This window comes from Eulemur rufifrons, chromosome 29, assembly GCF_041146395.1.
Source record: "Eulemur rufifrons isolate Redbay chromosome 29, OSU_ERuf_1, whole genome shotgun sequence".
Lineage (NCBI taxonomy): Eukaryota > Metazoa > Chordata > Mammalia > Primates > Lemuridae > Eulemur > Eulemur rufifrons.
Window position 1 is genome coordinate 71,306,708 of NC_091011.1, and position 27,370 is coordinate 71,334,077.

At 35.8% G+C, this 27,370-nt stretch overlaps 1 protein-coding gene and 1 non-coding gene across 2 annotated transcripts in view; one reads left to right on the top strand and one right to left on the bottom strand.

The window, feature by feature from the left end:
- Nucleotides 1-27,370, top strand: part of CFTR (CF transmembrane conductance regulator) — a 164,442-nt gene that overhangs the window by 100,940 nt on the left and 36,132 nt on the right. The window contains exons 17-22 of the mRNA XM_069462057.1: nt 464-714; nt 4,156-4,235; nt 9,144-9,294; nt 10,178-10,405; nt 13,238-13,338; nt 25,652-25,903. Coding sequence (XP_069318158.1) covers nt 464-714; nt 4,156-4,235; nt 9,144-9,294; nt 10,178-10,405; nt 13,238-13,338; nt 25,652-25,903 — 1,063 coding nt within the window. The remainder of the gene's footprint in view (nt 1-463; nt 715-4,155; nt 4,236-9,143; nt 9,295-10,177; nt 10,406-13,237; nt 13,339-25,651; nt 25,904-27,370) is intronic.
- LOC138377747 (small nucleolar RNA U13) lies at nt 27,123-27,227 on the bottom strand. Its single transcript, XR_011231897.1, has one exon. It is a non-coding gene; the product is annotated as a small nucleolar RNA U13 (small nucleolar RNA).

A 27,370-nucleotide genomic window follows, 5' to 3' on the forward strand; every position in this document is an offset into this window, starting at 1 on the left:
GTATTCTATGTTCTATCATGGATTATGTTTTCTTTCCACTAATTATTATTAAATATTGTAATATCCACTGTGTTACATTTCATGCTAGTGTGTCAGTAGTGGAAAAACAAGTTATTTCGTTTAGATAGTGTGCATGTGCAGTTCCTGTATCTCTTTGTCAATTTCTAAACAATTTAGTTGCATTCAATTTCCATGAAATGCAATAAAAACATTTGAAACAACATTATATATTTAGTATTTTCTGTGAGTGTTTTAATCTAATAAAGATCAATTTATCTATTTCAATGGTGAGAAAATGAAAATTTACTTTCTTGCAGTAGTAAGCTTTTGAGATTAAGGGTGCAAACTCTGTTAATGTGATACATTGTGTTTCTTTAGACTGAAATTTAATTTCATTTATATGTATTGGAAATTCAGTAGTCAAGTTGGATTGCCAAATAACGATCTCCTTTTTGTTTTACAGAGCCCCTCCTTACAACAAAGGAAACAATACTATAGGTCCAAATAACAGCTATGCAGTGATTATCACCAGCACCAGCGCCTACTATGTGTTTTACATTTACGTGGGAGTAGCCGACACTTTGCTTGCTCTGGGATTCATCAGAGGTCTACCACTCGTGCATACTCTCATCACGGTGTCAAAAATTTTACACCACAAAATGTTGCATTCTGTTCTTCGAGCACCTATGTCAACCCTCAACGCATTAAAAGCAGGTATACAAAATGACTAGGTATACAAAATGAAACTGCTGATCCACCATCAATAGGGCCAGTGGTTTAATAGGTTTTCTAGCAGAGGTGCTGGCTTTTGCACAGAGGCATCTGCCTTCTGCTGCGCCTTATGACTGGCATGTACATCCCTCAGATATTATAGGTTACCATATATTGTTGCTCCTGATATTTCTGTATTAGCTAATTAGAGTGGCTCCATTTGTAAGAATATGATGTTGGTGGGACTGAAGCAGCACAAACAGGCCCTTGTGGGTTAGTTGTACTTCTCTTTTCAGATAGCTGGTCTAGCCTTCTTGTAGGCATCTTGTTGCCAATGCGTAGTATTGGCAACAAGATCTCCCCCAAAAGAGGAAGAGATCTGAAGTGATCAAGGAAAATATAAAATTCATCTGAAGTCTTTTTATGGAGTAGAATAATTTAGTTTCATGTTAACTGTTCAAAGTTACACTGGGGGGGATCCCAAATGTATTTTAAAACTAATTTTGATACCATTTTATTTGAAATCACAGAAAGTAAGGATAGTGAAGTTACTAAAATATTTTTAAAGTAAGGGTAATGAGGTACTTTGAAAGTAATCAATTTCACTGATTCCATGTTAGAGAAATTTACTTCCGACTCTGAGGTTAATAAGGATTCCCCCAAGGCTTTTTTTTTTTTTTTTTTAACAGCAATCTTGACCACTTATTCTGTGAGACACTAAGCCGAGGGCAGGTATATAGAGATGAATAAGGCACAGTTTTTGCCCTTGAGGGAAGGAGGTAGGCAGAGAAACAACATTTGATTATAAAGCAAAGAATAAGCTCCAAGATTGAGATTTTTGGAGTAATTTGTATCTTAAAAAAAATCTCAAAATAAGAAATACCTATCATTTTTTCTGGGTAATAAATTTATTCTGATGTCCTTATGTGTTGCCGAAGTCTCAACTCATTTGATTATATTCACTGCTGTCCTCTGTTTTACAGTTTCATTTTTATTTGTTTTTACTTTTAAAAATATTTTGTAGAGATAGGGGTCTCACTATGTTGTCCAGGCTGGTTTCCAACTCCTGGCCCCAAGTGATCCTCCTACTTCGGCCCCCCAAAGTGCTGGGATTACAGATGTAAGCCACTGCACCTGGCCCATCCTTTGTATTAGATAAGAATTTTAGACATAAGGGGATGTCCAATTAACTTGATCCAATGATTTCAGTTTTTATGGAAATCAGAGACCAGAGAAGGCAGGGGATTTCCCTGAGTTTCTGGCGGAGTCAGAAATGGGCCATGAGATGCAGTGGAAAGAATATGAGCGTTGCTTGAGGTCTGACTTGGCTTCATAAGAGCAGTGATCTTGGGCAAGTGACTGTTCTGAGCTTTGGCCTCCTCACCTGTAAAGTGGAGAAAAGAATAATTATCTCAGAGGATCTTTGTGGGAATGAAACAGGGCAATTTCCTTGCCTTTACATAGCCAGCATGAAGTAAATATTAGTTCCCCATTGTCATTCCCACCTGGAGGGTGTGGCTTCCACAGGAGGTGCACTTGCCATTCCACCTATGTACTTTTCTGAGCTCCTCATTTCCTTAAACCCTGCTCATGGTTGGTTCTGAACCAAACCTTCTCTCTTTCGTGTTTAAATGATCACTGTTCATTTTATTTTTCTACTTTGTTTTACTTGCCAAACTTTCATCCACTTCGTAGGATGATTCCTAAACATCTCTATGTTTTTGTATTCTTCCTTATTTATGTTCCTGTGGACTCAAATAGCGAGATGATCTTATCACATCTGTATGTCCTTTCCCTCCTCCTCCCCACCCTCATTTCTGTATGCAAGGATTATGCCTTCTTTTCAAAACTATCTCTAGTACCGATTCATAGTTCATTTATTGTTTCCTAGATAGTCTCTGCTACATTTGGCAGCAACTGATGCTTCTTGCCTTCTATGTGCACTTGTAACCTGTCCCAGGTGTGCCATTCTGCAATTGTACGTTGACCTTGGTTTTCTCTATTTGTCTGATTTTCCTATGTCACTTTAAAATGATCTTAAGTGACACAGACACATAGCAGGTGCTCAGCAAAGTATGTTGGATGGATAAAAGTGTAAATGTGTATTTTGACAGAACACTACTGTTGGACATATAATAAGTACCACAATGATTTTTTTCCACCAAAGCAAACTTTCATTTTCTAAACACTATTTATAAATACCACGTGCTAATTTTTTTCAATTTTTGATTTAGGAGAACACATACAAATATGTTTAATTAACTGTGCTAAAGAACATATTATCAATAAATATGTATTAAATGATTTCCTACATATTAGGCTTTTTGCTTGGGCTGTAGGTGAAACAAAGTAAATGTGGCATGATCTCATTGACCTCTAGCAATTTACAATACAGAAAAAGAGATAGGACATGTACCTAAGTAACTACCATATAAGACACACATATAGGCATTATAACACAGAGGTGCAAACAAGATGTATTAAGTGTGTCCAGAGGAAGAAGAGATTAATTCCAGCTGGAGCAAACACTGATGCTTCCTTGCATGAGGGGCATTTGAGTTGGGCCAGGGAGGAGACATAGATTTTGACAGGATAGATGAAAGGAAAGGGTTTTCAGGCAGCGGGAACCAGAAGGGGAAGCCAGGGAGGTAGGAAAGTGCAGAGTGTGGTTAAAGAGCTGTTTGGCTGAAACAGGATATTTGAGTAGAGGAAGCTTGTAACTAGCTAGGTGGTTTAAGGCCACTTATGGAAGGCATTAAATATTAAACTAGGAATTTTGGACTTTATCCTGAAGTTAGTGGGGGGTGAATGATAAGATTCAATATCACTTTGTTTGTACAGAATTATGTTACATTTTATCTAATTATATGTTTAACTCCTCTCTAGACAACGAGATCCTAAAGGGCAAGGAACATGGCTTATTCACCCCTGCTATCTCAGTGCCTAGCATTGTGCCTGGCACATAGTAGACACTCCATATATAACTTTTTCATTGAAGCAACAAACTATCAGACTTATAAATGTGAATCTGGAATTCAGAAGATAGGCTTTAGATTGTCAGTGAAGAAGGTAGAAAGAGAATATGGCAAAGGAGGTCTAGGTAGTGGGCAGGCAGGAATCCTGTAGAGATAATAGTAGGATGACTACTCATTCCTGACATAATTTATAATAAAGGCTCTATTACACATATTAGTTTTTTATTTGAATCTTATGGGAATCTGTATTTTATAAAAGTTTAAAAAGTAGGAGACAATAAATTGAACACATAATTACTCAAAATCTTTGGACAGAACAAAAATTTTCTAAATCCTTATTTATCTGATTACGTGCTAATTCTTATTTGAGTTCTGGATACTTCTTTGATCCAAATTTAGTATTAAATATATTGATATGACTTTTTAAAATTACTAGTTCTTGAGAAATTTATCTTCTTTTATATTATAGGTGGGATTCTTAATAGATTCTCCAAAGATATAGCAATCTTGGATGATCTTCTGCCTCTTACCATATTTGACTTCATCCAGGTTTGTAAAAATAACTATTATTAAGTATATTTGCATTTTTCATATTTTTTAAATAATTACAAAAAGAAGTGGATGAGTTTTTGTTCATTTTTCCTTTGAGAGTTCAGGTGCTGTCTATTATATAAATTTTGTGACTATCCAAAGTTTTCAAAATAGGCATAGATTTAGTAAATTTAATAATAAGTCAGAAACTGTTTATATGCCCCAAACCTGAGGCAATCCTATATTTAAACATAATAGCAAGTATCTATTTGGGAGTGATTTGAGAGGCACAAAAGACCATCTTCCCCCAACTCACTGGCCAAAAACTTTAACATTTGGCATCGGCATCACTACTTGAAGGAAACCTACCTACCTCCAAAAGGCCCATGTTAAAATGAAGATGGATTCCCTGGGTGGGTTACACTTGAAACCAGCCTCACCCATGAACACTCTGGCATGGATTAGCTAGCCAGTTCCCCCACGGTAATGCTCATAATGAAGGGACAGGAGTAAAGATAGGTTTTTGAATAGGCGAGAGAGGAAAGAAAAATTCAGGGTTATATGAGAGCTACCCCTGAGTGATGGATCTGAATAGGCCTGTAGGGCAGCCTGGCTGTGAGGTGACTCTCTGGGGTGGGGTGATGGACTGGTGGTGACAGTAGAGAAGGAAAATGGGGGTGAGGTATGAAAGTGACCTTCAGGATACGCATTAGGATTCCATGAGTGACAGGACTTAAGGAGTGTTATGAGTTGATAACCTTGACCGTTGGACTAGTTTAAGCCCAGCTTCCCGAGCTTCCTGTCTGGTTCAGGTTGAGCTCCAGAGAGCAAATGCCACAGTCTCAATGATCTTTCTGGAGAAACAGTTGAAATGAGTCATTCTCCCCTCATGCTCCTTCCACACTCCTGCAAGATAATAATACTGTATTTCATAGACCTTGCAAAGCAAAATGAGGACTACCACATATGTGTGTATACACAACTAACATTGGCAGGTGCAGAAAAACAAGACTGTCAGTTTGTCCCTTCTGAAGTGATTGACACAATCAAATATATTTACTGTTCCAAGTGAACTTTAGCATTTTGGGTTTCCTTCAGTTGTTCTGTTTAAAGATATAATTTAGCAACAGCTGCTGGAATTTTTAAATTCATGCTTTGAGTTCATGCATTCAAAGGAGCATTTCCTGTGTCATTCTTTAAATGCTAGACATTTGTTCTTTATTCTAGGAGTGTAAATGACCAGTCCCAAATATAATATTAAACTAGGTAAAAACTGGAACATGGACATCCTGACCTGATTGCAAAAGTATTTGTGAATGGTGCCTGTTGATAATTATTTTTCTACTTTTGTGGTCTACTGACTATCTTCAGAATCAGTTTGAGGCTCACTTTAGAAATCCTCTGGGAGAGTTAATTTTTAAATATTTATTTTATAAATTAACATTTTTTGACATGTGCTGGCTGGCTGTCAATGCCAATTTGAATCATTTCCGCTCAACTTTTAATGCTTTTAAGGTTTATTTGTTGTTGCTTCACAAGTGATTTAGCAGAACTCTTTTATTTTATCTATTTTATATGTAGTATAAGAGGGGCTCACATTAAGGAAGCATAATATATGACAATCCAAATACAGTAAAAAATCTGATTAATTTTGACTTTGCTAAGTAATTCATCATAGGGGTCCTTTAAATTGTGAGCTCCTCTGGCTATATTTAGTTTATGTTCAGACAAATAAAATTTCATTTATTCACAACATTTCAGGGACAGATCTATCGACCAAAATAAAGCATACCTGTAAATTTTCTGTTTAAAAAAAACTGAATTTCTCTTTATTTTCTAACTTTTATTAATGCTCTAACAAATTTACTTTCTGGATTGGAACGTCATATTAATGAAAATGGAAGATCTGGGTTCTATTCTGCATATCCCGCTAGTTTACCTTGAGCAGACATTAAATCGTAAAGGGTGTCAGGTTTGTCACTGGTGGTATGGGGAAGATAAACCTGATAATGGTCCCTTTCAGTTCTAAAGTTATATGATTCAGATTGGCACACTGGAATTGGACCATACATGACAAATTGTACTTGAAGACAAACAGAGAAAAACTATATCCTAGCATCTTTATTATCTTTATGGCTGGGTGAATGATTTTTTTTTTCCTCATGAAACAGAAGTGTACATATTCTAAAATATGAAAACCTCAAGGTCTTTTTTTATTTCTTCTTTCTTATTCCAATAAATAGTTACATACTGAATCTTGCTAGTTTGATCTCTACAATGTGTTTTTTACACCTCTCCCCGGCCCCCCTGCCCCTATTCATCCTATTTATCTATTAATCTCTTGCTTAAACCTTTGCAAGGGATTGCAATTTATAAATTAAATTCCAAATGTAGTGCTCACTGCTTGGCTTTAAATAGGTTTTTTTAAACCTGTTTCAAAGTGACCCTTCATTATTATCAATTGTTCCTGTTTGACAGGTAGCTCTGTGTGGCCTTCAGTGTTAGGAATGCTTCTGAACTGCTTTGTGGGGTAAAAATCTGCTGCCCACTTCCTAGAAGTATGAGTGTGTGGTACTTTGCAAATTTTCATATTCTGTTGATTTTTTTTTTTCCTGAGGAAGTTTAGGATTTGGGTAAGGGTGAATGGGAATTAGAAATCTATGTTCACATTTCATCTTGTCTTGAAGTTCCTCTAGTTAGTTAGTTAGTTGTCCTTTCACCAGTATACCTGATCTGAAATAACTTCTGTCTAATCCATTGCGAATTAAAAAGTCGGACAGAATTAAAGTTTTCTTCATATACAAATATTTTAAAACATGCCTTTAATTTCGCACATAGTGCTAAATTATTAGGCTGTGACCTCAGTCACTAAAGATGGCCTCTTGTGGAGCAAAGGAAGTTATCTTTCCCAAGGCTGAGGCTTATTTTTCACATATTTTTTGGCTTGGACTATACTCTAGCTGATGGTAGATGTTGGAAATCTGACTATCTTGTGAATGGTCTATCACTTTCAAATGTATCCATCTTCTCCATTCTTCTCTAACCCAGTGTGATATCTTGATCAGGTGACTACCCAATCCAACCTATTTTATCAGAGTATAGTTACAGTTTCATTACTAAGATTCTCCACCATATGAGCAATCATTTAAAAAGAAACAATGTTTTCAATAGAAAATGGGGTAAAAACTAGAGTGTTTTTTTATACCCACATGGTCAACTTTCCCACCTAATTTTTAATGAAAGCAGCACTAAATTGGAATTATATGGTAAAAATAAAATAAGTTAAAATCAATGCAGTGCCATTTACAGTGGTCAAAGCAAATAAAAGGCCTTGATCCTAATAGAGTAGCTGAATGTTTCTATACTACCAGTGCTGTGGCAGTTGTCTTTTGGGTATACTGGTATTTCATATGATGGCCCATTTAAATTAAATTATACTCCCTACTTAATCGTACATGGAACTTTTTTTTTCTTTCTTTTTCCCCACAAGAGATCATATTTCTGAGAAATAATAATAATTGGCCTTGGTTAAAAAAAAAAAAAACAGCCTGCCATCAATGAAGCATCTTGTCATGTAGTAACTAAGGCACTTTGGGCTTTTTCATTAAACTGGTGGCACTTGTAAGACAAGAATGGAATAGGGAAGACTTTTCTTAGATTATTAAGTCATAATGTACCTAGTCTAATACCTGGCACAGTAGAGATTCATCTTGATGCTTGCTGAATGAGTGAGGGGCTGGTATTCCAGAATTTGGTGACTGGAGACACAGAGGCATTTTCTCTTAGAAAAGTGTCCTTGAGATAGGGTCACCTGAAGTCTTAGATGGAAATAATAAGCCAAAGATTTACACAAATCTGAGCTACATGCCCATCCCCACCTCCATCTACCAAAATATGTGTTTCACTTCATCAATTGAAAATGCATATATTACCCATGGCAACTGGTAAAGAACTAGCTGAGTAATATATGGATGTTATAAAATGTTTATATTTTTACCCTTTCTGCTGTTGGTTAGTTTATTTATACTTTATTCAAATGAGCTAATATGAAGTAAATGTTAGCAGACTTCTTATCTTTTTAAAATGTATGTACTTGGCGTCATGTAGAAATATAAAATTCAAGCCTTTAACTTGGTCCTTAAGAGGACCAATCTGAGCTTGTTTCTGAGATTGCCAACAGGAGTCTAGATGTGGTGGATAATGTGAAGAGATATCTATAATGGATGGGCTTGATTGAAATACAAAATTCATTCTGACAGGATGAAATTAAAAAAAAAAAATCATTATCTGATTTCAAATTAAATCATCTATCTCCAGAAATCATTTTTTGAGCCTGTAGGAAATCTCCAATTATTTCAAAGAACAGGAACAGAAGAGTTAGGGAGGGAAATAAAATTTATTAAGTATAATTTCTTTCAATCTTAAGCATGAGAAAACTAGGCTCAGAGGGGTTAGATAGCTTGCCTAAATGACGAAGCCAATATTTAAACCAGATCTTTCTGACTCAAAAGGCTCTGCGATGAATGCTTGATTTTTAAAAATTGTCTAAACACAATAAATCCTAAAATTCACATTTACACTACAATTATTTCAAAATAGTTTATTTTTTAATCCATATTCATTTAAAAAGTATGTATTATACAATACGTTAAAGTGTCTGGGAAATGAGAATGTCCTGAGATCAAAGAACACCATGTTTGCAAAACTTCAAAAAATGTTATTATAAATGACCTGAACAATTTTTTGGATTTTTCCTATGAAAAATGTGCTTTGAGATGGCTGCCTTCTCAACAGGAAGACACCTGTTCCTTACTAAGAACACAACAGAGTGGGAAGAGTTTATTTAGAAACAAATCATTGACACACCTTGTCTATTTCGTAGTGGGAAAGCATTTACTCACCAACATGTTTTCTTTGATCCTACAGTTGTTATTAATTGTGATTGGAACTGTAGTCGTTGTCTCAGTTTTACAACCCTACATCTTCCTTGCAACAGTGCCAGTGATAGTGTCTTTTATTATATTGAGGGCGTACTTCCTCCACACCTCACAGCAACTCAAACAACTGGAATCTGAAGGTATGACATTGCATGTGCAACAGTTGCCTTGGAAAAAAGCCACAAGAGCCATTTAGGATTCTCTATTGTTAATCTACTTTTCCAAACATTCTTTCACCCTGCTTTTAAACCCTTACATCATATACCAATAATTTTTAAAAATGTATATGTATATAAAAGGAAAACTATATTGCAAAGTACACATGGATTGTTTTTTTTAATTAATGACCAGGTGACTTCATTTTGGTTTTAAAACGTGTCTAGAGTCTTAACCTGGGTTGGTGTATAAGACATTCGTTCATAATTTACTTACATCAATTAAATTAAAAAATGATAGTGCTGCTATTACTAAAGGTTTCTCCGGGTTCCAAAATGATACTAGACAAAATTATTCCCTTTGACTTGTTCTCTTCAGACACCCAAACTCTATGTGAGCTGTTTGGGAAGTATATTTTCCAGCAGCAGCCTTGGTGTGGACGTATTTTCAGAGGATATTTTTCTACTCTGTTTTGGCTTTAGAGATTATTAGCTAAATTAAGTCACATAAAGTTTCTTAGCTGAGACACTTGAAAAACTTGTCTTAAAAGAAAAATTTTTTTTTCAGCATCGATTAGCCAGAAAAACAATTCCCAGTGGTAGCCAAGAAATATGAGCAAATAACGGTAGTGATTTTATAAGTTCCCATCCATGATAGTCAAGTAAAAAAGGAGGGTAACTTATTTAAAACATATATATATATATATATATATATATATCACATCTATTCAAAGTATGGTACCACAGTGAAAAAACCTTTTTAACCTTTGTGGTATGATTATGTTAGTCTTTTTCAGGTACATCGTAGTATGAAAATACATTCTGTGTTTATGTGATTTGCATTGTTTTCTATGGGATTATTTCACAGGCAGGAGTCCAATTTTCACTCATCTTGTTACAAGTTTAAAAGGACTATGGACGCTTCGTGCCTTTGGACGGCAGCCTTACTTTGAAACTCTTTTCCACAAAGCTCTGAATTTACATACTGCCAACTGGTTCTTGTACCTATCAACACTGCGCTGGTTCCAAATGAGAATAGAAATGATTTTTGTCATCTTCTTCATTGCTGTTACCTTCATTTCCATTTTAACAACAGGTACTGTGAACTCATTAACTATTTAGCTAAGCATTTAAGTCAAAACGTTGTCAATGAATAAAATACTACATTCTTCTAGGTTAAAAATTTTAAATATCCTTAAATAGATATTTTGGAGTTTATCAATCAAAAAATATATTATTGTTCAACAAATGATTTCTTTCAATTTCTATGGTTTTATTGTTAAACAAATAATTTCTTTGAAATTGAAGCTATATATGGTATTTTTTGTCTGCTTTTACCGTTTTAAAAACTGAGACACACAGAATGTCAGATAGCAAATCCGTGATTGAATGAAACAAATCTTTTCATGCTCATATTGGTAGAGGGTCCTGGTTTCAAAATTAATAGATCTCTTTATTAAAGAGCTTTCTGAATAGAGGGAAAGAAACATCTGCACTTGTGCACGCGCGCGCACACACATACACACACACTCACCCCACCTCCTTGGTAAGTTTTGCTTTTTTAGCTACTAGTTGGTGAAATTTGTCATATAATGTGAGTTTTGCATGAAGAAAAACTGAACACAAGGGAAATAACTTAGAATAAAGTGCCATATTTTTCAAACACAAATGTTCTGAATTGTCAGATCTTTGGGTAAAAACTACAAAATATTTCATAATAAGTAAAATAGAAATCTATATAGATAAATCAGTTCCTCTAATTTAAGAATTTGAATTTCTGGGCTATAAGGAGTGTTGAAATATGTTGTTTATGTGACAGTGGACAAAGATTCAAAGCAAATGCCACATCGATGCCAAAACTGCAGGCTTGTTTGGTTGTAAGAACAGAATCCTGTTGAAACCGAAATGAGGCGTTTGTTGGGGAGTTACAGGAGGGCCTCCTGGAGACCCAGCGCAGGCGGCACCCCTGGGCCGCTAAAGGGCTGGAGCAGGCCCTGGAGAGTCAGACGCAGCTCTTCTTCCCTTCTCTGGAGTCCAGACCTGGCCTATGTCCATTCCTTCCTGTCGCTGCTTTATTCATTTCTCTCTCTGAAGAGTGGTTTTCCTGGTGTTCCAGGGCTGTGCCATGTTGGCTTTTTGTGTCTCTCCATTCCAGTCCCCTGATTTAACAGCGAGTTCCTCTGTTCAATTACAAAGTCCTGGAAAGAACAGAAACCAGGCTTCTTCTGGCTCAGGGGTCCACCTGCAGTCCACTCACCTGCTGCGAGGGTAGTAGGTTCACTATATTGTTCTCTCGGCTGGGGCAGTGGAAATGAGTCTGTGAAAGGAGTATACATGGGCAGGCAAATGAACTAATGAACTACGGTAATTTTAGGCAACTCTAAAAAAAATGGTTTCTTTTTAGGTTCAGAATCTTTAAAATTTTCTTTTTAGTTATTTGAAATAGGATCAAAGAGGGCTGAGTTACATAAGCAAAGATTTGTTAACAATTAATTCAAACCAATATAACACATGGTATAACATAGCGGTTACAAGTATGATTAAGTCCTGATTTACCAGGTGTAATAATCAAAACACTTGGCAATCAGTATAGTACACAACTTACCAATCAAATATATGCTCAGCCAGAGTGCATGTTAGCCACCCAGCTAACATCAACGCTGGCTCTACTGGTCTTCAGCTATGTCGACTTGTACACGTTAGTTAACTTCTCTAAGCCCCTCATTTCCTCAAGTGTAAATAGACACACTAATATTACCTCTATCAGAGGTTTGTGGTGAGTATTAACTGTGATAATTTGTGCAAAACACTCAGTATAGTGTCTGGTTCATAGTAAATATCAAATAAATGTTATTTATATTACTTGTTGTTATTAAAATTTTATTTTATTTTCATCTTGACTTTTAGAAAGTAATATATTAGGTCCCTGGATAAATCTTACCTATTTAAAGTAAACTATTTAATACTAAAAGCAGATATGTGCTGTGTGTGGTATGCCTTCTGTTAGAAGAATTATAGAAACAAAAATTTCAATTAATATTAAGATGAATTATTTCTCTTAATTTTAGAACTTTATGATAACTGTATCATGCATTATAGGTACAAGAACTCTCAATTGAGACTTGATAACCTAAATTTATAATAATTCAAATTAAAAATATTCCTCCTAGAAAATTTTTGCAGTGGGGTAAGGTAGAAAAAAAAATTTTATGGCCATAATACTGAATATTTATGAGTTTTAATTAATAGCCCTCTCTACTCCTGAAAAACCATTTATTCTAGTTAAACACTTAGATATTGTTCTTCTCAGGTGAACTAACCTTTTTTTTTCCCTGACATAATAGGCAATCTTCCCTCTTTCCAAATGGCAGACCCAGTAGTTTTTTGACTATCCTATGAAGCTCTAAGTCCACTTTCTTCTCAACAACATCTGATTAGCAGAGAAAGTCCCCCTTGCAAAGGCACGAAGCACATCTAAGTATCTTGCAGACGCTATTCAAACACACCCTTCCCCTGGCCGTGACTTCTTTGTAGAGGAGCTCATCTGGACACAAGAATTTTTTTTCCCATTGCCCATTCTAGTGTCTGTCACTCTTATTACTTGCAGCATAGTAGTAGAAGAGACAAACATGGTATCTACCCAATACCAACAACCCCTCAAATACCTGTGACATTTTTAAAAAGGGCAAGTCTTTTCTAATACTCAATCACGTTTTGATTTAAAACATTGAATGCTTACTATATGCAGGGCGTTATTGCTACTTAGTAGATGCTGTGGAAAACTGAGATTTTAAAAAGATGGTTAAAATAAGCATAAAATTGAAATGTAAATTTAATGCTCTATGTGCCATAGGGGAGGTATGAATAAAGTAGTTGACAGAAGAGAGAAATAACAGAAGGTTTGTTTATATCTTTTTTGTACCTATAGGTGAAGGAGAAGGAGAAATTGGTATTATTCTAACTTTAGCCATGAATATCATGGGTACATTGCAGTGGGCTGTAAACTCCAGCATAGATGTGGATAGCTTGGTAAGTCATTATCATTTTTTAAACGTTTATGAAAAAATTCAGACAAACGAAAAAGTATAGGCAATAACATAAGAAATAAGTATTAATATATATCCAATGCTGAGCTTAAAAAAAAATAAAACCTTACAGGTAAATTGAGGGCCACTATGTATCTCTCATTAAAGTCTTATCTCTTCTTTCTTTCATGTGGATAGCCACTATGAAGATCTAATGCTGCAGTGTGCATTCTTGCATCTGTTCCCTTTTTCAGGATTTTTCTAGGGTAGATACTTAGAAATGGTGTTGCTGGGTCATAGAATTCACCCAGGCTTAACTTTACTAGATGGTGCCAAATTGCTCTCAAATCTGTTGTACCAACATATACTACCATCAAAGAGAGTATGAGACTTCTTACAGCTACGTAACTTCAGCAACACTTGGTATTGTCAGACTTTTAAATTTTGGCAATATGATGGATGCGAAGTGGTTATTTAAAATATAGGGCAGCTTACTACATATTTATTGGCCATTTGGATTTTTTTCTTGTGTTAATTTCCTGTTCGTGTCACTTGCTCATTTTTCAATGAGACTCTTTTTTTCCCCATAATTGATTTGTAGGATTTTATGAATTCTGGATCAATAGTCAGTTCTGTACATTTCAAACATAATCCCTCAGTCAGTGGCTTGGCTTATAGAGTCTTTTGATGAAGAGAAGCTTTTAGGTTTAATAAAGTTAAGTTTATTAATCTTTTTGTTTATATTTTGTGCATTTGGTATCTTGTTTAAGAAATCCTTTCCTACCTTGGATTTTCAAATTTAGCAGCATAATACTTTTCATAATATTCTTTTCTTATTTTTTAAATTTCCACCATCTTTAGTGATAGCTCCTTTCTTATTCCTAAGGTGTTTGTCATTGCCTTCTGTCTTTTTGCTTAATCAGTATTACCACCCATTTGTATACTTTATTAGTGAGTACAAGGACCATATTTTAGTTACGTTGTTTCTCTTATCATGGGTCCCTAGAATGCAGAGCCTGTGGTAATGTTCATGTGTTAACACTGCATCAAGGGCACAAATCCCATGGCTGCAAGGGTGAGAGATAAAACAAAGTGATGCAGATTTTCTCATTTTTATTTAAAAATCGAAAGCATAATTTTTAATCAGACAATTTGGTTGATCTGAATAGCTTCATCATTGACTTCTTATATTCTTTTTGGAATACTGTGTTCAAAATCATTCGTTCATCACTGCATTTGTGGAGGGTCTAGAAACCCAATTTAAGAATGACTGTACAACACTATCATTACACTATTGTTACTACACTTTTTGCTTAGGTTCCTTTCCCCATTCTCTGAGACAGGTCACACATTCTCAAACCACAGATGTTCATTCAGCTGTAAAATTTGTATAATCAATTCCTGTCAGAACAAATATTATTATTAAAATGTCTCTAGGTGAAAAAATCTTTTCATGCCCATTCCTGCCAATATGTCTTAATATTTTCTTTAGGCATTTTAACAATCCAGTGAATTGCAATTTAACCTGACCATGATTTATAGTAAATTTGTTTTCTTATCCTTTGACATTAGTATTTTAGTTTGACCAGCTCTGTTTAGGTTTTGCCATCTTCTCCTCACTTAGTCTATTCCAGTACGCTTTTGGAGTTGAGTTTCATAAACGTATATAAAAATGTTTCTGTTGGAAAGTAGCAGGAAAATAGTAAATAAATATTATGCTTGCGTTTATTTAATTCTTTGCCCAACTTTTTACAACTTTGACTTTACATTTAAAACCCTCATGTACTTTACCCGTTTCTTTACCTAAAAATATCTCTTTACCTTGGATATGTACAATTTCTTTCCCTTTGCTGTATTAATTTTCTTGGTTTATGTAATAGCCTTTACACATTGGTGTTGAAACCTTTGATACATTTCTATTCTGCATGTTCAATCTCCATAAAAATTTCTGTAATTTATTTTCATTTCTCTGGTTTTTCACATGCACATCCCAGGCTTTGTGACCTGTGCTTTGACATTGTATCTTTCATCTCGTGGCATAAAATGATCTTTGCAAGGACCTATTATGTTATGATACAGTCTATGAAAAGTATCAATATTTGCATTTGATCACATTTTAAAAAGTCATATTCTTTTGTTTAAATATGAAGTGAATATGTGAGTTTTCATTTCCCTGCCAAATAGCACAAGTGGCCTTTCCTGGGTGTTTTTGGGCATTTATCTAGTTATTAATTTTCATCATCCTGCTGTCACCCATGCAGTTGCTAACGTTATACAATAACCTGTTTATTTTCACCTTGGCATATGTGGAGAGTAGGAGGGGAGATAGATATAGCTATGCCCTCACATTTTATGTTTATGTGATGTTAACTCTGAAGGTCCTTGTGACCACTGAAGTAAAGACTCAATGTGCTATCATTTTACTTTACTGAGTTGTTAGCTGAATTTAGAGCTGAGTTTACAATGGTGTAAAGAGGGCATTTTATTTGACACACACTTTTATTTTTATTTTTTTTTTTAAGACAGAGTCTTGCTCTTTTGCCCTGGCTAGAGTGCCGTGGCATCAGCCTAGCTCACAGCAACCTCAAACTCCTGGGCTTAAGCGATCCTTCTGCCTCAGCCTCCAGAGTAGCTGGGACTACAGGCATGCGCCACCATGCCCAGCTAATTTTTTCTATATATATTTTAGTTGGCCAGATAATTTCTTTCTATTTTTAGTAGAGATGGGGTCTTGTTCTTGCTCAGGCTGGTCTTGAACTCCTGACCTCGAGCAATCCACCCACCTTGGCCTCCCAGAGTGCTAGGATTACAGGCGTGAGCCACCGCGCCTGGCCTGACACACACTTTTAGTTTTACAGTACAGGACTACTCAGAAAAAAGATCTTTAGACTTGGAAAGAATATTACATTTACTTATCTTGCCTAGTTTAGACAAGGACACAGAGTCAAAGGTTGACAGAACTCTGAAATTATAGAAGTGACAGTGTGGCTGTTCCTTTACCTTCCACCTGTTGCTTACACCCGTGTGCCTAGCTTTCTTTAGCTTTCAACTAATAAAGGTAACATTTGAATGATAAAACTTAAATGCTACCTTGAGTTACCTTGTATTTCTGATCATGCATCTCAAATATCAGTGCTCAAAACTGTCCAACAAGCCTTTTATTGTATTTTCCTAATAAGTTTCTTATTTTCTTCCCTAAAATAGCTCTTTCCCACCTTCTTGTCTCTTCTTAGGTGCTCCAATAATTCCACCTCCTGCACTTTCAGCCAGTGACCTTGTTATCTATATATTTCATAAAAAAAATTGATGCAACCAGAAAGAATCCCCTCATTTCTCTCCACCAGTTGCACCAATCTACTTCACCTCTCCTCATATGCTCCTCCTTCCCCTCTGTGTCCTTGCTCTCATATTTAGGTCAGTAATATGCAATTACCTTCCTCTTTGTGGGAACTTTCTCAGTAGCATGAGAATAACTTCCCTTGATCCCCAGCTACCACCCAGTTTCTTTGACCTTTTTACAGCAAAACTTTTTGAGAGAGTACCACTTTTCCTCCTCCCATTCTTTCCGCAGCCTACTTCATTTCATTTCTATCACTCCCAAGACTCATGACCAACATCTTGCCAGAGCCGATGTCCTTGTCTTCTTCAACTACTTAGCAGTTTTATGTGATGGACAAATCCTTCTTCTTGTGATACTTGTGTCTTGTGTTCCTGACACTACTCTCACCTCATTTTTCTGCTACCTCCCTGGCTCCTTCTTAGTCCTCTTTTCTGGCCCCTCCTCTCTTGCAGATCTCTAAACACCAGCTATATTCTGGCCCTCTTCTATCAACACTCTCGAGCTGCTGTTATCTAACCCCATGCTTCAGGAACCATCTCCTGATGAAGCATAAATTCATACCTCTAGTTTAGATGTCCTGCTATCTAAATACGTATCCAGCTACCATCTTGACACCTCCATATGTTTATAAAACACAGTGATAGAATGTCCTTCAGTAGACTTGACATTTTAGGGCATGAGTCCCTGTTCAGTATCTCCTCAAAATACACTTGGGGTCTCAAGAGACCATTAAAATAGGGCAAACCTTCTATTCTACTTACTGATATGCCTGGCCTTATATAGCATTTGGAAAAACGTCATCTGAACATTGTCACCTTACAAATAATATAGTTAATAGGTTATGAATCATCCCAGAGACTTAAAAAATAGTAAAATTATCAGTCTAATTTAGTAATTCCTATTGGAAAACCCCATGTTAGGGGGTTTCTAGGTATTTCAATTGATATCCCAATGTTTTAAAAACTGTTATTTTTAATTCACTCTTTATTTTAACATGAATTGTGTCTCTCTATTCATTTCAATTATATTTCTCATACCATTCTGTAGGTGGGGTGAAAAGAGGAGTGTTAATTTTTTTTAACTTCATACTTCAAGTACCACATGCATTTATAGTTGTTATTGCTAAAGCTATTATCCTATATTTTTTGCCTCCTTAATTAACAAAGCTGTGTACTAGTTTATTTTCTTTGGAGTCACAAGATGCCTGCCATTTTTAGTACCATGAAGCTCCCCTTTCTCCTATTCTCAGTTACTTAAGCATTATGTAACTTAAATAGGCAATGAACAGCTAGGTATCTGCCTCTGTGAACAAATAAAAAGTAATTAAACAAGCTAGAAAAGGTGACAAGATGATGCTTTAAACTGTATCAAGCCATCTGGGGATGTATAAACTGCTCCCATTCACATTCTTTTGTATATGTGAATGAGGCAGTTGACAGTTCATGTCTTCAGGACTGTCTACCACATAGTGTAACTAAAAGATGCATGTGAATACTATCCTGCTTCTTTAATTCTCCAAGTGAAGCAGCAGATACACCATCCCTGTTACCATTAGATGTCTACACTGTTGAACTGTGTGTTCCTAATAACACAAAAGAAAGAAAGCCACAAGGGTGAGCAGGGAAGGCAATGAACCTGCAGGACTCACATTTAGAGCACTGTTAATGAGGCTCCAGAAAGTTCTTGCAAGATTGATGCAATCTGAGAAGAGTTTTCTGTCAATAGAAACTCCCCCTGTTTTTCCTTTGTCCTTTTATTGCCTGTGTTTATTTTGGGTTCCAGTAAAGATCAAATGACTGTACAGTGACCAACAAGAAACCTGACAAGAGGAGAAAAGAGGAATCTAGCTTTTTTTCATTGCTCTTGATGCCTCATTTTCTTGAATTGGATGTAGGTTCTGCTGTAAGAATCTGAGAGGAGGAGTCATTTCTTCTATTTCTTTTTTGCCTCCTTTTAATGGTCTCTTGATGATGTCTTTATTTTTCTGTTCTCATAAGTCTTTGTGGTATATTTTTCTTTCATGACTACTGTCTCAAGACTTCTTTCCATCCAACCATTCTCTTTCCGTCCTGCAGAGTGGCTATGATGAGAAGAGTTTTGCATTCCACACTGACCTTGCCACCAAGAAGTTGTGTGGCCTTTGGAAAATCATAACCTCCTTTGAGGACCTTAATTTTCTCATTTGTATGATATAACAGTTTGGTTAGAAATTTTATAAGGTTCCTGCCAGCTCTGCCATTCTCTCTCTTTTGGGTCATTTTCGTGTGAAAGGTTTCAACTCTCGATTAGCATGTATGCAGGCATCATTCCAGGTCCTTATAGGGATCCCATCCATACCTGCCACCATCCATTGATTAAGTTGTTCATTGCTGCAGTTATCAGAGCTGATCAAAGAACTCTGAACCAGTGTATTACTAGAACCAACAAAGAAAATGCCATCGTGATGTTCCAGAGCCTTGAATTAGTAGAATAGGCATAATGAGTCCCCTAAGGGATTGCCGAAGTATAAACAAAGTTCTAAAAGTTTAGAAAATGTATTGGGCTTTGTGCATCACTGTAACTTCCTTGGTTTAGAATTTCTCATTTATACAATAAAGGTGTGGATTAGATCACAAGTTCTCAACCTGGTAGCACATGAGGAAGCTTTATAAAAATACAGATTATGCAGGGTCCACTAAGACCAATGAAGTCAGTTCTCTTAGTGGGGACAGGGGGACTGAGCATGGTGTCCATGTTTTTAAAAGTGCTCCAGGGGATTCACATGTGTATCAAGGCTGTAAATCACTGAAGTAGATGCTCTCTAAGATTCATTTTAGCTCTAATATTCTGTGAATCATGGCAGAGGGCTCAGCCAACTTTTTCTATAAAGGGTGAAATAGTAAATATTTTCAACTTTGTGGGCTATGTGGTTTCTATGGCAACTCAGCTCAGCCCGCTGGGGCAAAGCAGCCATAGACAATATGTGAACAAATGGGCGTGGCTGGATATGGCCTGTGGGCCATAGTTTTGCTGACTTCTGGTCTATGTGATAGAATTTACTTTTGAATTGATGGACAGCCAGCAAATCATTTTTATCCTGTATCAATCAATAATACATATATAAATCACAAATTACTACAAGACATATAAAGGTTGATGCTTAATGATGAAGTACCTTAGGGAAGCCACAATATTTCAAAATTAAGATGCTTTGGCCTGGTGCAGTGGCTCACACTTGTAATCCAATGTTTTAGGAGGCTGAGGTGGGAGGGTCACTTGAGGCTATGAGTTCCAGACCAACTCAGGCAACACAGTGAGACTCTGTCTCTAAAAATAAATAAATAAATAAATAAATAAATAAATAAATTAGCTGGGCGTGATGGCATGTGCCCGTAGTCCCAGCTACTCTGGAGGCTGAGGCAGGAGGATCGCTTGAGTCCAGGAGTTTGAGGCTGCTGTGAGCTAGGCTGATGCCACAGCACTCTACTCAGGGCAACAGAATGAGACTTTGTCTCAAAAAATAAATAAATAAATAAGTAAGTAACTCATTTTTGCTGTTAATAATTTATAGCAACATGATATTTGACCTTTTTATGCACTCTAGGAGCATAAGTAATAGAAGCAGAAACATAGAACAGAGTTTCAAGAATATGCTTTGGCCAGAGAGTCTGTTTTCTTGATAACCATTAGCTCTTAAGTTTATGTGCATGGACTAAAGATTATGCTAATGGCTTTAATTTGGCCTTGGGTCTGTGGTTTCTGTTAGTATTGAAAAGCATTTAGTTTGAGCCTACTAGGAAGGATCTATGATTTAAAACATGTTAATATCCTCTTTTATATACTTCACAGTTTGAATATTTCTCCTGTAAAATATGTGACATTTTTCATAATTGTGCCAGTTTTTCAGATGATTTTCTTCACATTTATTTCTTGCAATCCTCCTAAAACAGCCAGTTATGAAGTCTCTTTACAGTGTTGCCAGCCAGATCTCAGGTGTATGAAGATTATTTTCTATTCTCATGGCTTTTGAGGGTACTACGGCATGTAGTTTGGCTGTTAATGCATAACTTTGATGCATTGGCTTCTAAACAACCAAAAGGATGAAAGGAAATAGAGCAAATATTTTTGTGAGAGAGAGGAGTCTGGCTTCCTGACTTGTGCTAGAGGAGGTCTTTAAGCCTTTTCTTTCCTATTTGTCAACAGAAAGTGAAAAGGAAAATCAGGAATCATTTTCTTCTTGGCTTAAATGCATCCTTTATAAAGTAAGGTTGAGATGAGACTGTGGAGCTTTTTGTTAAGACTGTCATACTCCCAAACACTTTGTTCTTCTGTTGCTTAGATTAGTCACTTTACACATTCTTGTAAAAATAAGGAGATTCAGTTTTAAGGATTGAGTCTTTCTCAAGGTGCTCAGAGAATTTAGGGAGCATAATAAAATGATAAAACCAGAATTTAAAGCAGAAGATTTTCAAGCAAAAAAAATTTCACCTTGTTTCGGCTGAACTATCATTTTACAGAAGTCTCCATAAATTATGTCAAGTTTTCTTTCCGACAAATGAAGAATAGGTTCATTGTGTCAGTACCTGGGTCTCATTTTGGCTTCATCTTTTACTTCTCAAAAGCTATAAGAAAAGTGCTCCTACCACAGCTGGTGGTGGCCACAGTGAGACTTTGCTGCTTGTGGGGCAGACTTGCTCCTCCAGACAGCTGCCCCCTCCTTCCTCCTCAGGCAACTCTTTTCTGTTCAGGAAGCAGCAGCCTGAGGTTAATGAGTTTGCCAATCCACAGTCACTCTGACAATTGCCAAATCTGAATTTCCATCCAGTACAATCTATTCGGCTGGACAATGGCACGGTAGTTTTTAGGTATCACGTGGAAATGTTTAGTAGGCACTCTAAAAGAGTGAAAGGATTAAGTGAGGTTAAAAGGCTCAATGAAGGCAAATAGATGAGACTAAAAATAGTATGGTAGGTCATAACTTCTCTCTAATCCAAATAACAACGTATATTTTGAGGGGTAAAATTGCAGCCTGGATCACTTGCTAATGTCATTCTTACTGCATAGACACTGCTTTCTGGATGGGAGGTAGAATAATGAATCCATTCATTATTAACAGAGATTTATTTATTTATTAAGTGATTGCATGTTGCTAAGCCCTAGATGGGGAGAAATGGTTTGTACAGTCTATTGTTTGAATACAACAAGGAATGCTTTGAACAAAGTTACTGTAATAGGCAGAATGGGTTTAACAGAAAGGCCATGAGACATGAGCTTCAGGTCCTCTCACTTGCATGAACCCTTTTGCAAGCCCTATACTTAATTTTTTTTTTTTTCTTTTTTGAGACAGAGTCTCACTCTGTTGCCTGGGCTAGAGTGCCGTGGCATCAGCCTAGCTCACAGCAACCTCAAACTCCTGGGCTCAAGCAAACCTGCCTCAGCCTCCCGAGTAGCTGGTACTACAGGCATGCACCACCATGCCTGGCTCATTTTCTCTATATATTTTTAATTGTCTGGCTAATTTCTTTCTATTTTTAGTAGAGATGGGGTCTCACTTTTGCTCAGGCTGGTCTCGAACCTCAGACCTCAAGCCATCCTCCTGCCTCGGCCTCCCAGAGTGCTAGGATTACAGGCGTGAGCCACCGCACCCGGCCTCTATACTTAATTTTATATGCATAATTTTGATTCTTTTTCTTAAGAAGAATCCCCTAAATTATTTAAGCTTCAGTCTGGATCCATCCTTGGTAGCAGCTGTGAATCTTTGTCTATAACAACAAGTATGTAAGAAATATAACTTTACTTTTGCTATTGTTGAATTTATTTTCTATTTGAACACACATTCCATTTAATGAAAGAAACAGTAGCAATAGATTCAGGGATCTTTCTGGGTTTTGAGTGGAGTTTACAGAATGCCAAGATATTGGGGAGGAGGGAATATCTGGCGCTGTGTTGCCCCTTATCCATGCTCGCTGCCTTTGAGGCACTGATGTTCCAGTGTATGGTCCAGGTAGATGGAGTCTTTGTCCTTCTTGTCCTCATTGTGAGCTCTCCTTTAATGATCTTTCTCTCAGCTTCTTCCACGTCCCTGAGGGGTCAAAATATTTAATTTATTTGGCTTCCCATCAGCACTACTCTGGAAAAACAGGGCAAGCTGAAGCTATATCAATCTATGCCTACACATCTATGCCTGGACATGTCAAGCAACCATGACCGCTCTACTGCTCCCTTATCCTGCCAAGCACTGGAAGCTTCTCTGCAGCATGCCTCTTTCCTGAGCTTCACCTTGGAATTGAGGCACAGCCCTTCTGTGTTCTAAAATCACCCGAGTCTACTTGAAGATAGAACCAGGATTGGGTTGCAAGACAGAACTCCATCCTAGAGGAACTGGTGTCTAAGCCTTTTATTTAAACCCCCATTCGTGTGCAACCTTTCTTGATTCAGATCGTGGGGTGAGGAGAGCGGCTGCTTCTCATCTATCATAAGTTCATCTGTGGCTACTGTTTTTACATAAACACTATGCTTTGAGTCCTTTAGGCTTTGGTTTTGAAGCATAAAAGCCAATATTCATATGCTTGAAATTTTCAAACTATCAATATCTGAGTTGAGTTTCAAAAGCCCATTTTTGAAACTTGAAAGACCAAAATTGATTTTCTCTGCTCTGATTCTATTGTGGCTTCTCCTTCCAGAGGCGGTGGAGGTAGAATGTCTAAGCTGGAAAGTCTGTGAGGTACAAGGAATTGGTTAGTAATTCATAATATTATCTGGCCACATCATCTATTCAGTAATGGCATTTTAGTTGCTATAAAACTGGCCATGATGCAAATGTCTGCACTTGCCACTTTTTCTTCCTGTTAGAAAATGTTCTCACCCATTGAATTGAATGAATGTCTGCTCATATACTGTGGATCAGTGCCCATTGTTAAGATGAAATATCATGTTCTTGGTCAGGGATATTTGACCACACTGTGGATAACAACAATAGTGTGTCCCGGGGTCACTTTAAGCAGCTAGATTACATGAAAGTATGAGTTGGAAAGTTTCATTTTCTAAATTTGGTAGGTACATTCCATTTGTTAAATTTAACCTTGCAAGTTCTGGATTCACCTTCAGTGGTGAGCATCACTAATGGAGAATGTAATTTGCAGTGCTCAAACACAAGTGCTCAGACAAAAAAAATTGTATACTGCATTCATTACGGTGCTGCCAAAGTAGTGGTTTTGAAAGTCCTTATTTTCAAATAACACTACATACAATTTTGAGTTGTTTAGATAGCACTATTTAAATGTTTTATTGAGGGCTTGGAAGTATTAAAATGTGAAGGATTTTTGTTATGTAGTGACTTTCCTGTCTTTTGTTTTGCTTGACAAAAGATGAGTTTAGACTTCTTCACAGAATTGACATGTGAAAATGTCATCTCTATTTTATAAAGTTAAGCTACATTTGTGTGTTTCCTTCAATGATTTAAAGAGAGGGATGGTATTCTTAGGCAGGATAAATACAATAAGATAACTTTAAATGCATTTGAGCTATATCTCTGGCAGTTTCATACTAATGGTAGTTACAATTCTAATTTGTCTTCCAGACTTATTTAGATTAGTAGCTCTCTATGAAAATTAAAGACAGTGAAAATGCACGAGTACGCTTTAATTCAAAATTAATCAATAATAACTGAAAAAGGATTTAACCACCCCTGAAAGTCACTCATAATTCAGAATTTAAAATATTACATGTAGGAACAATAGTGCCCATATGCCTTTTGCTTCCTCTGGAGTTATTTTTGATGAGTATGGGCTTTGGACCCCTTTCACTTCCATTAATAGTGGGTTTGACTTCCAAAGATTCTTTTCTTGAATTTTGAATAAGTATGAAGATAATTCGAAGATACTTTCAAGATGAAGGAAACTGAACCACAGAATCATGAGAAAGAAGAAAGAACTTCTCAAACACAGCAGGCTTGATCAATGGCATGTGAAAACAGGCAATACAATTAGAATTGCTAAGATGGAACTCTTAATGTTCAATTCAGGATCAGTATCTAAACTCCTCTGCTTTTCCACCAAGCATTCCATACTAAAGATAAAGAATTTTTCCCATTTCACCTGTTCATTTCATTCCTTTATTCATTTATTAATTGTTCAAATATATATTGGATAACTATTACATTAAATATATACCAGGCTATTTTAAAAATCATAATCCAAATTCTAATAAATCATAATTGTTCAGACAAATATGTTCTTATTAAAGAATTTAATTAAACACCTTTAAAAATATTTGATCCCTTTTATGTCTGTGTACATTAAAGATATAGTTTATTAAATGTTACATGAATACATTTATAAAGCAGATACATATTTAATTTTAAATATAACCTTTATATATAGTCACATTTTCCTTAGCACTAGAAATTGATATTTAAGTAAATTACATAAAAAATGTAATTATTTAACTACAAATATATGCCAATGACTTAAATTTGTTTGAAGATTATGGTGAAGTTATTGAAAATTGACTAAGCATCATAAGTTCACTTACCACATGCCTGACATAGAATTATAGTTAGTTATTAAGGTAGTTTAAGAGAAAAGCGAGAATCTTTAGTAGTGGTTTTAGGTGTGGTACGTTTTATTATAATACACCAGTTGTACAGCATTGTGTAGTGCAGCTCATAGTAGAAATAAAATTTCCCTTTGACATCATCTATTCCCTAGAGAATAGTTTGGCTATTTATGTGAGGCTTGCATAACTGAGAATTAACTGATCACAAAAATAAACAGGCCCATACAGAGCCCATTTATATAAGTCCTAGTTAATTCTCTTTGGTTAAGCTTTTAATTATATCCAATTATTTCCTGTTAGATCATGGAAAACTTGACAAATAACTGAGTGACGAGTAGCAAGCGCCTCATCTTAACAAGTTGTTTTTTTGAAAATATCCAACTGATTATGAAATTGTCTACAGTTCTGAAACAAACATAAAATATTGTTATTTTTATTTCAGATGCGATCTGTGAGCCGAGTCTTTAAGTTTATTGACATGCCAACAGAAGAAGGTAAATCTACCAAGTCAATCAAACCATCCAAGGATTGCCAGCTCTCAAAAGTTATGATTTTTGAGAATCCACACGTGAAGAAAGATGACATCTGGCCCTCAGGAGGCCAAATGACTGTCAAAGACCTCACAGCAAGATATATAGACAGTGGGAATGCGATATTAGAGAACATTTCCTTCTCAATAAGTCCTGGCCAGAGGGTGAGATTTAAACACTGCTTGCATTGTTAGATCTGTGTTCAGTAAGTGAATCCCACTAACCTAAGGCAATGTGTCAGTAGAATCCATTCGTAACACTACTCTTGTAGACTAGCACTGATATTGAACGTACATATTTCGAGTTATTATATGGGGTCATTATTTTTCATATGAAATTGAATTTTCAGAGTCCTGAATCTGCAAATAAATCACATTTTAAATGTGATTGTATTTGCAGAGTATCTAATTAATTGCTAGGTTGCTAACTAAAAAAACTGTTAAATAAGCCAAAATTATAACATGTTTTAGATTTTCCATCTTGAAAATATCTTCCAATAAGAGAAATATCTTATTGCTAACTCAATCTAATGTTGTCTGAAATTTTATCTAATTTACATTCTATCAAACAAGTGGTATTTTTTTTCTTAGTGTTTTTCAGTATGTTTGTTTTGTTTTTTGGAGTCTTCAACAGGATACAGATTATTTAATTTTTTCCAAATTATTTACTATATTTATTAAGCATAAATAATTGTGCAGTGTTTCAAAGTATTTCTTATGGATCCCAGCACTGGGCTAAACATGTAGAAGGAACTTAATACATACCGATTCTTGGAATTGATTGTTGGAGAAGCAGATTATCATTCTCCATATACTTTATGCTCTATAAACATAGTTTTATATTGTCTTCAAATCTCTTACTCTGGACTGCTCTATAAATCTAGACAGGAGTATTATATATTTTTGATTGATTTTCTTTTTTAATTTAAATAGAATAAAAAGGAGAGAGTTCTTGTAAAACTGAATTTTAAAACCTCATCTCTTTGCATTTAATTGCAAGTAGAGATCTTAAAAAAAGCATATTGAGATACATTCTGTAAAGATGTTAGACTGACTGCCATCACCAATACCAATGTAGAAGCAGACTGTTTTGCCAGTGAGTTTCAGATTATTCCATAAACATTGTACAAAGTATTGTAAAATGAAGAAAAGTATGGGTTAAGCAAAAAGTCCCAATGTACCATGCTGAATGGCTTAAAATGGAACGTTGGAAAATTTGATTCACCTTTCTGTCTTATAGTTAGGATGAATGAATTTTCATACCACTAAAATTAACCCTCTATATTTCTGTTCATCAAGAATGGGATTTATTTTTTCTTTTCCTGAGGGAAAATAGTTTTCAATGGAAAGACTTTACATTTTATTTTATTTAAAAAAATTTTTTTTTCGCATCAGGTAATGTGCTGACGTCGAAACAAAGTTTGAGGGAGGCACATCTCACGCATGCACATGAACTCCCAGTTATCACAATTATGAACTACAAAAGGATCAGGTTTTACATTTCAGATTGAATGTTCCCCTAGTATTAAAATGGGGATGTTTGTGCATATTTGGATTATATTAGAGTCCTGATGAAACCTCTGACATTTTTTGGTTCATTAGTGAACCTGGAGAGATGTTAGTTATGCTTTG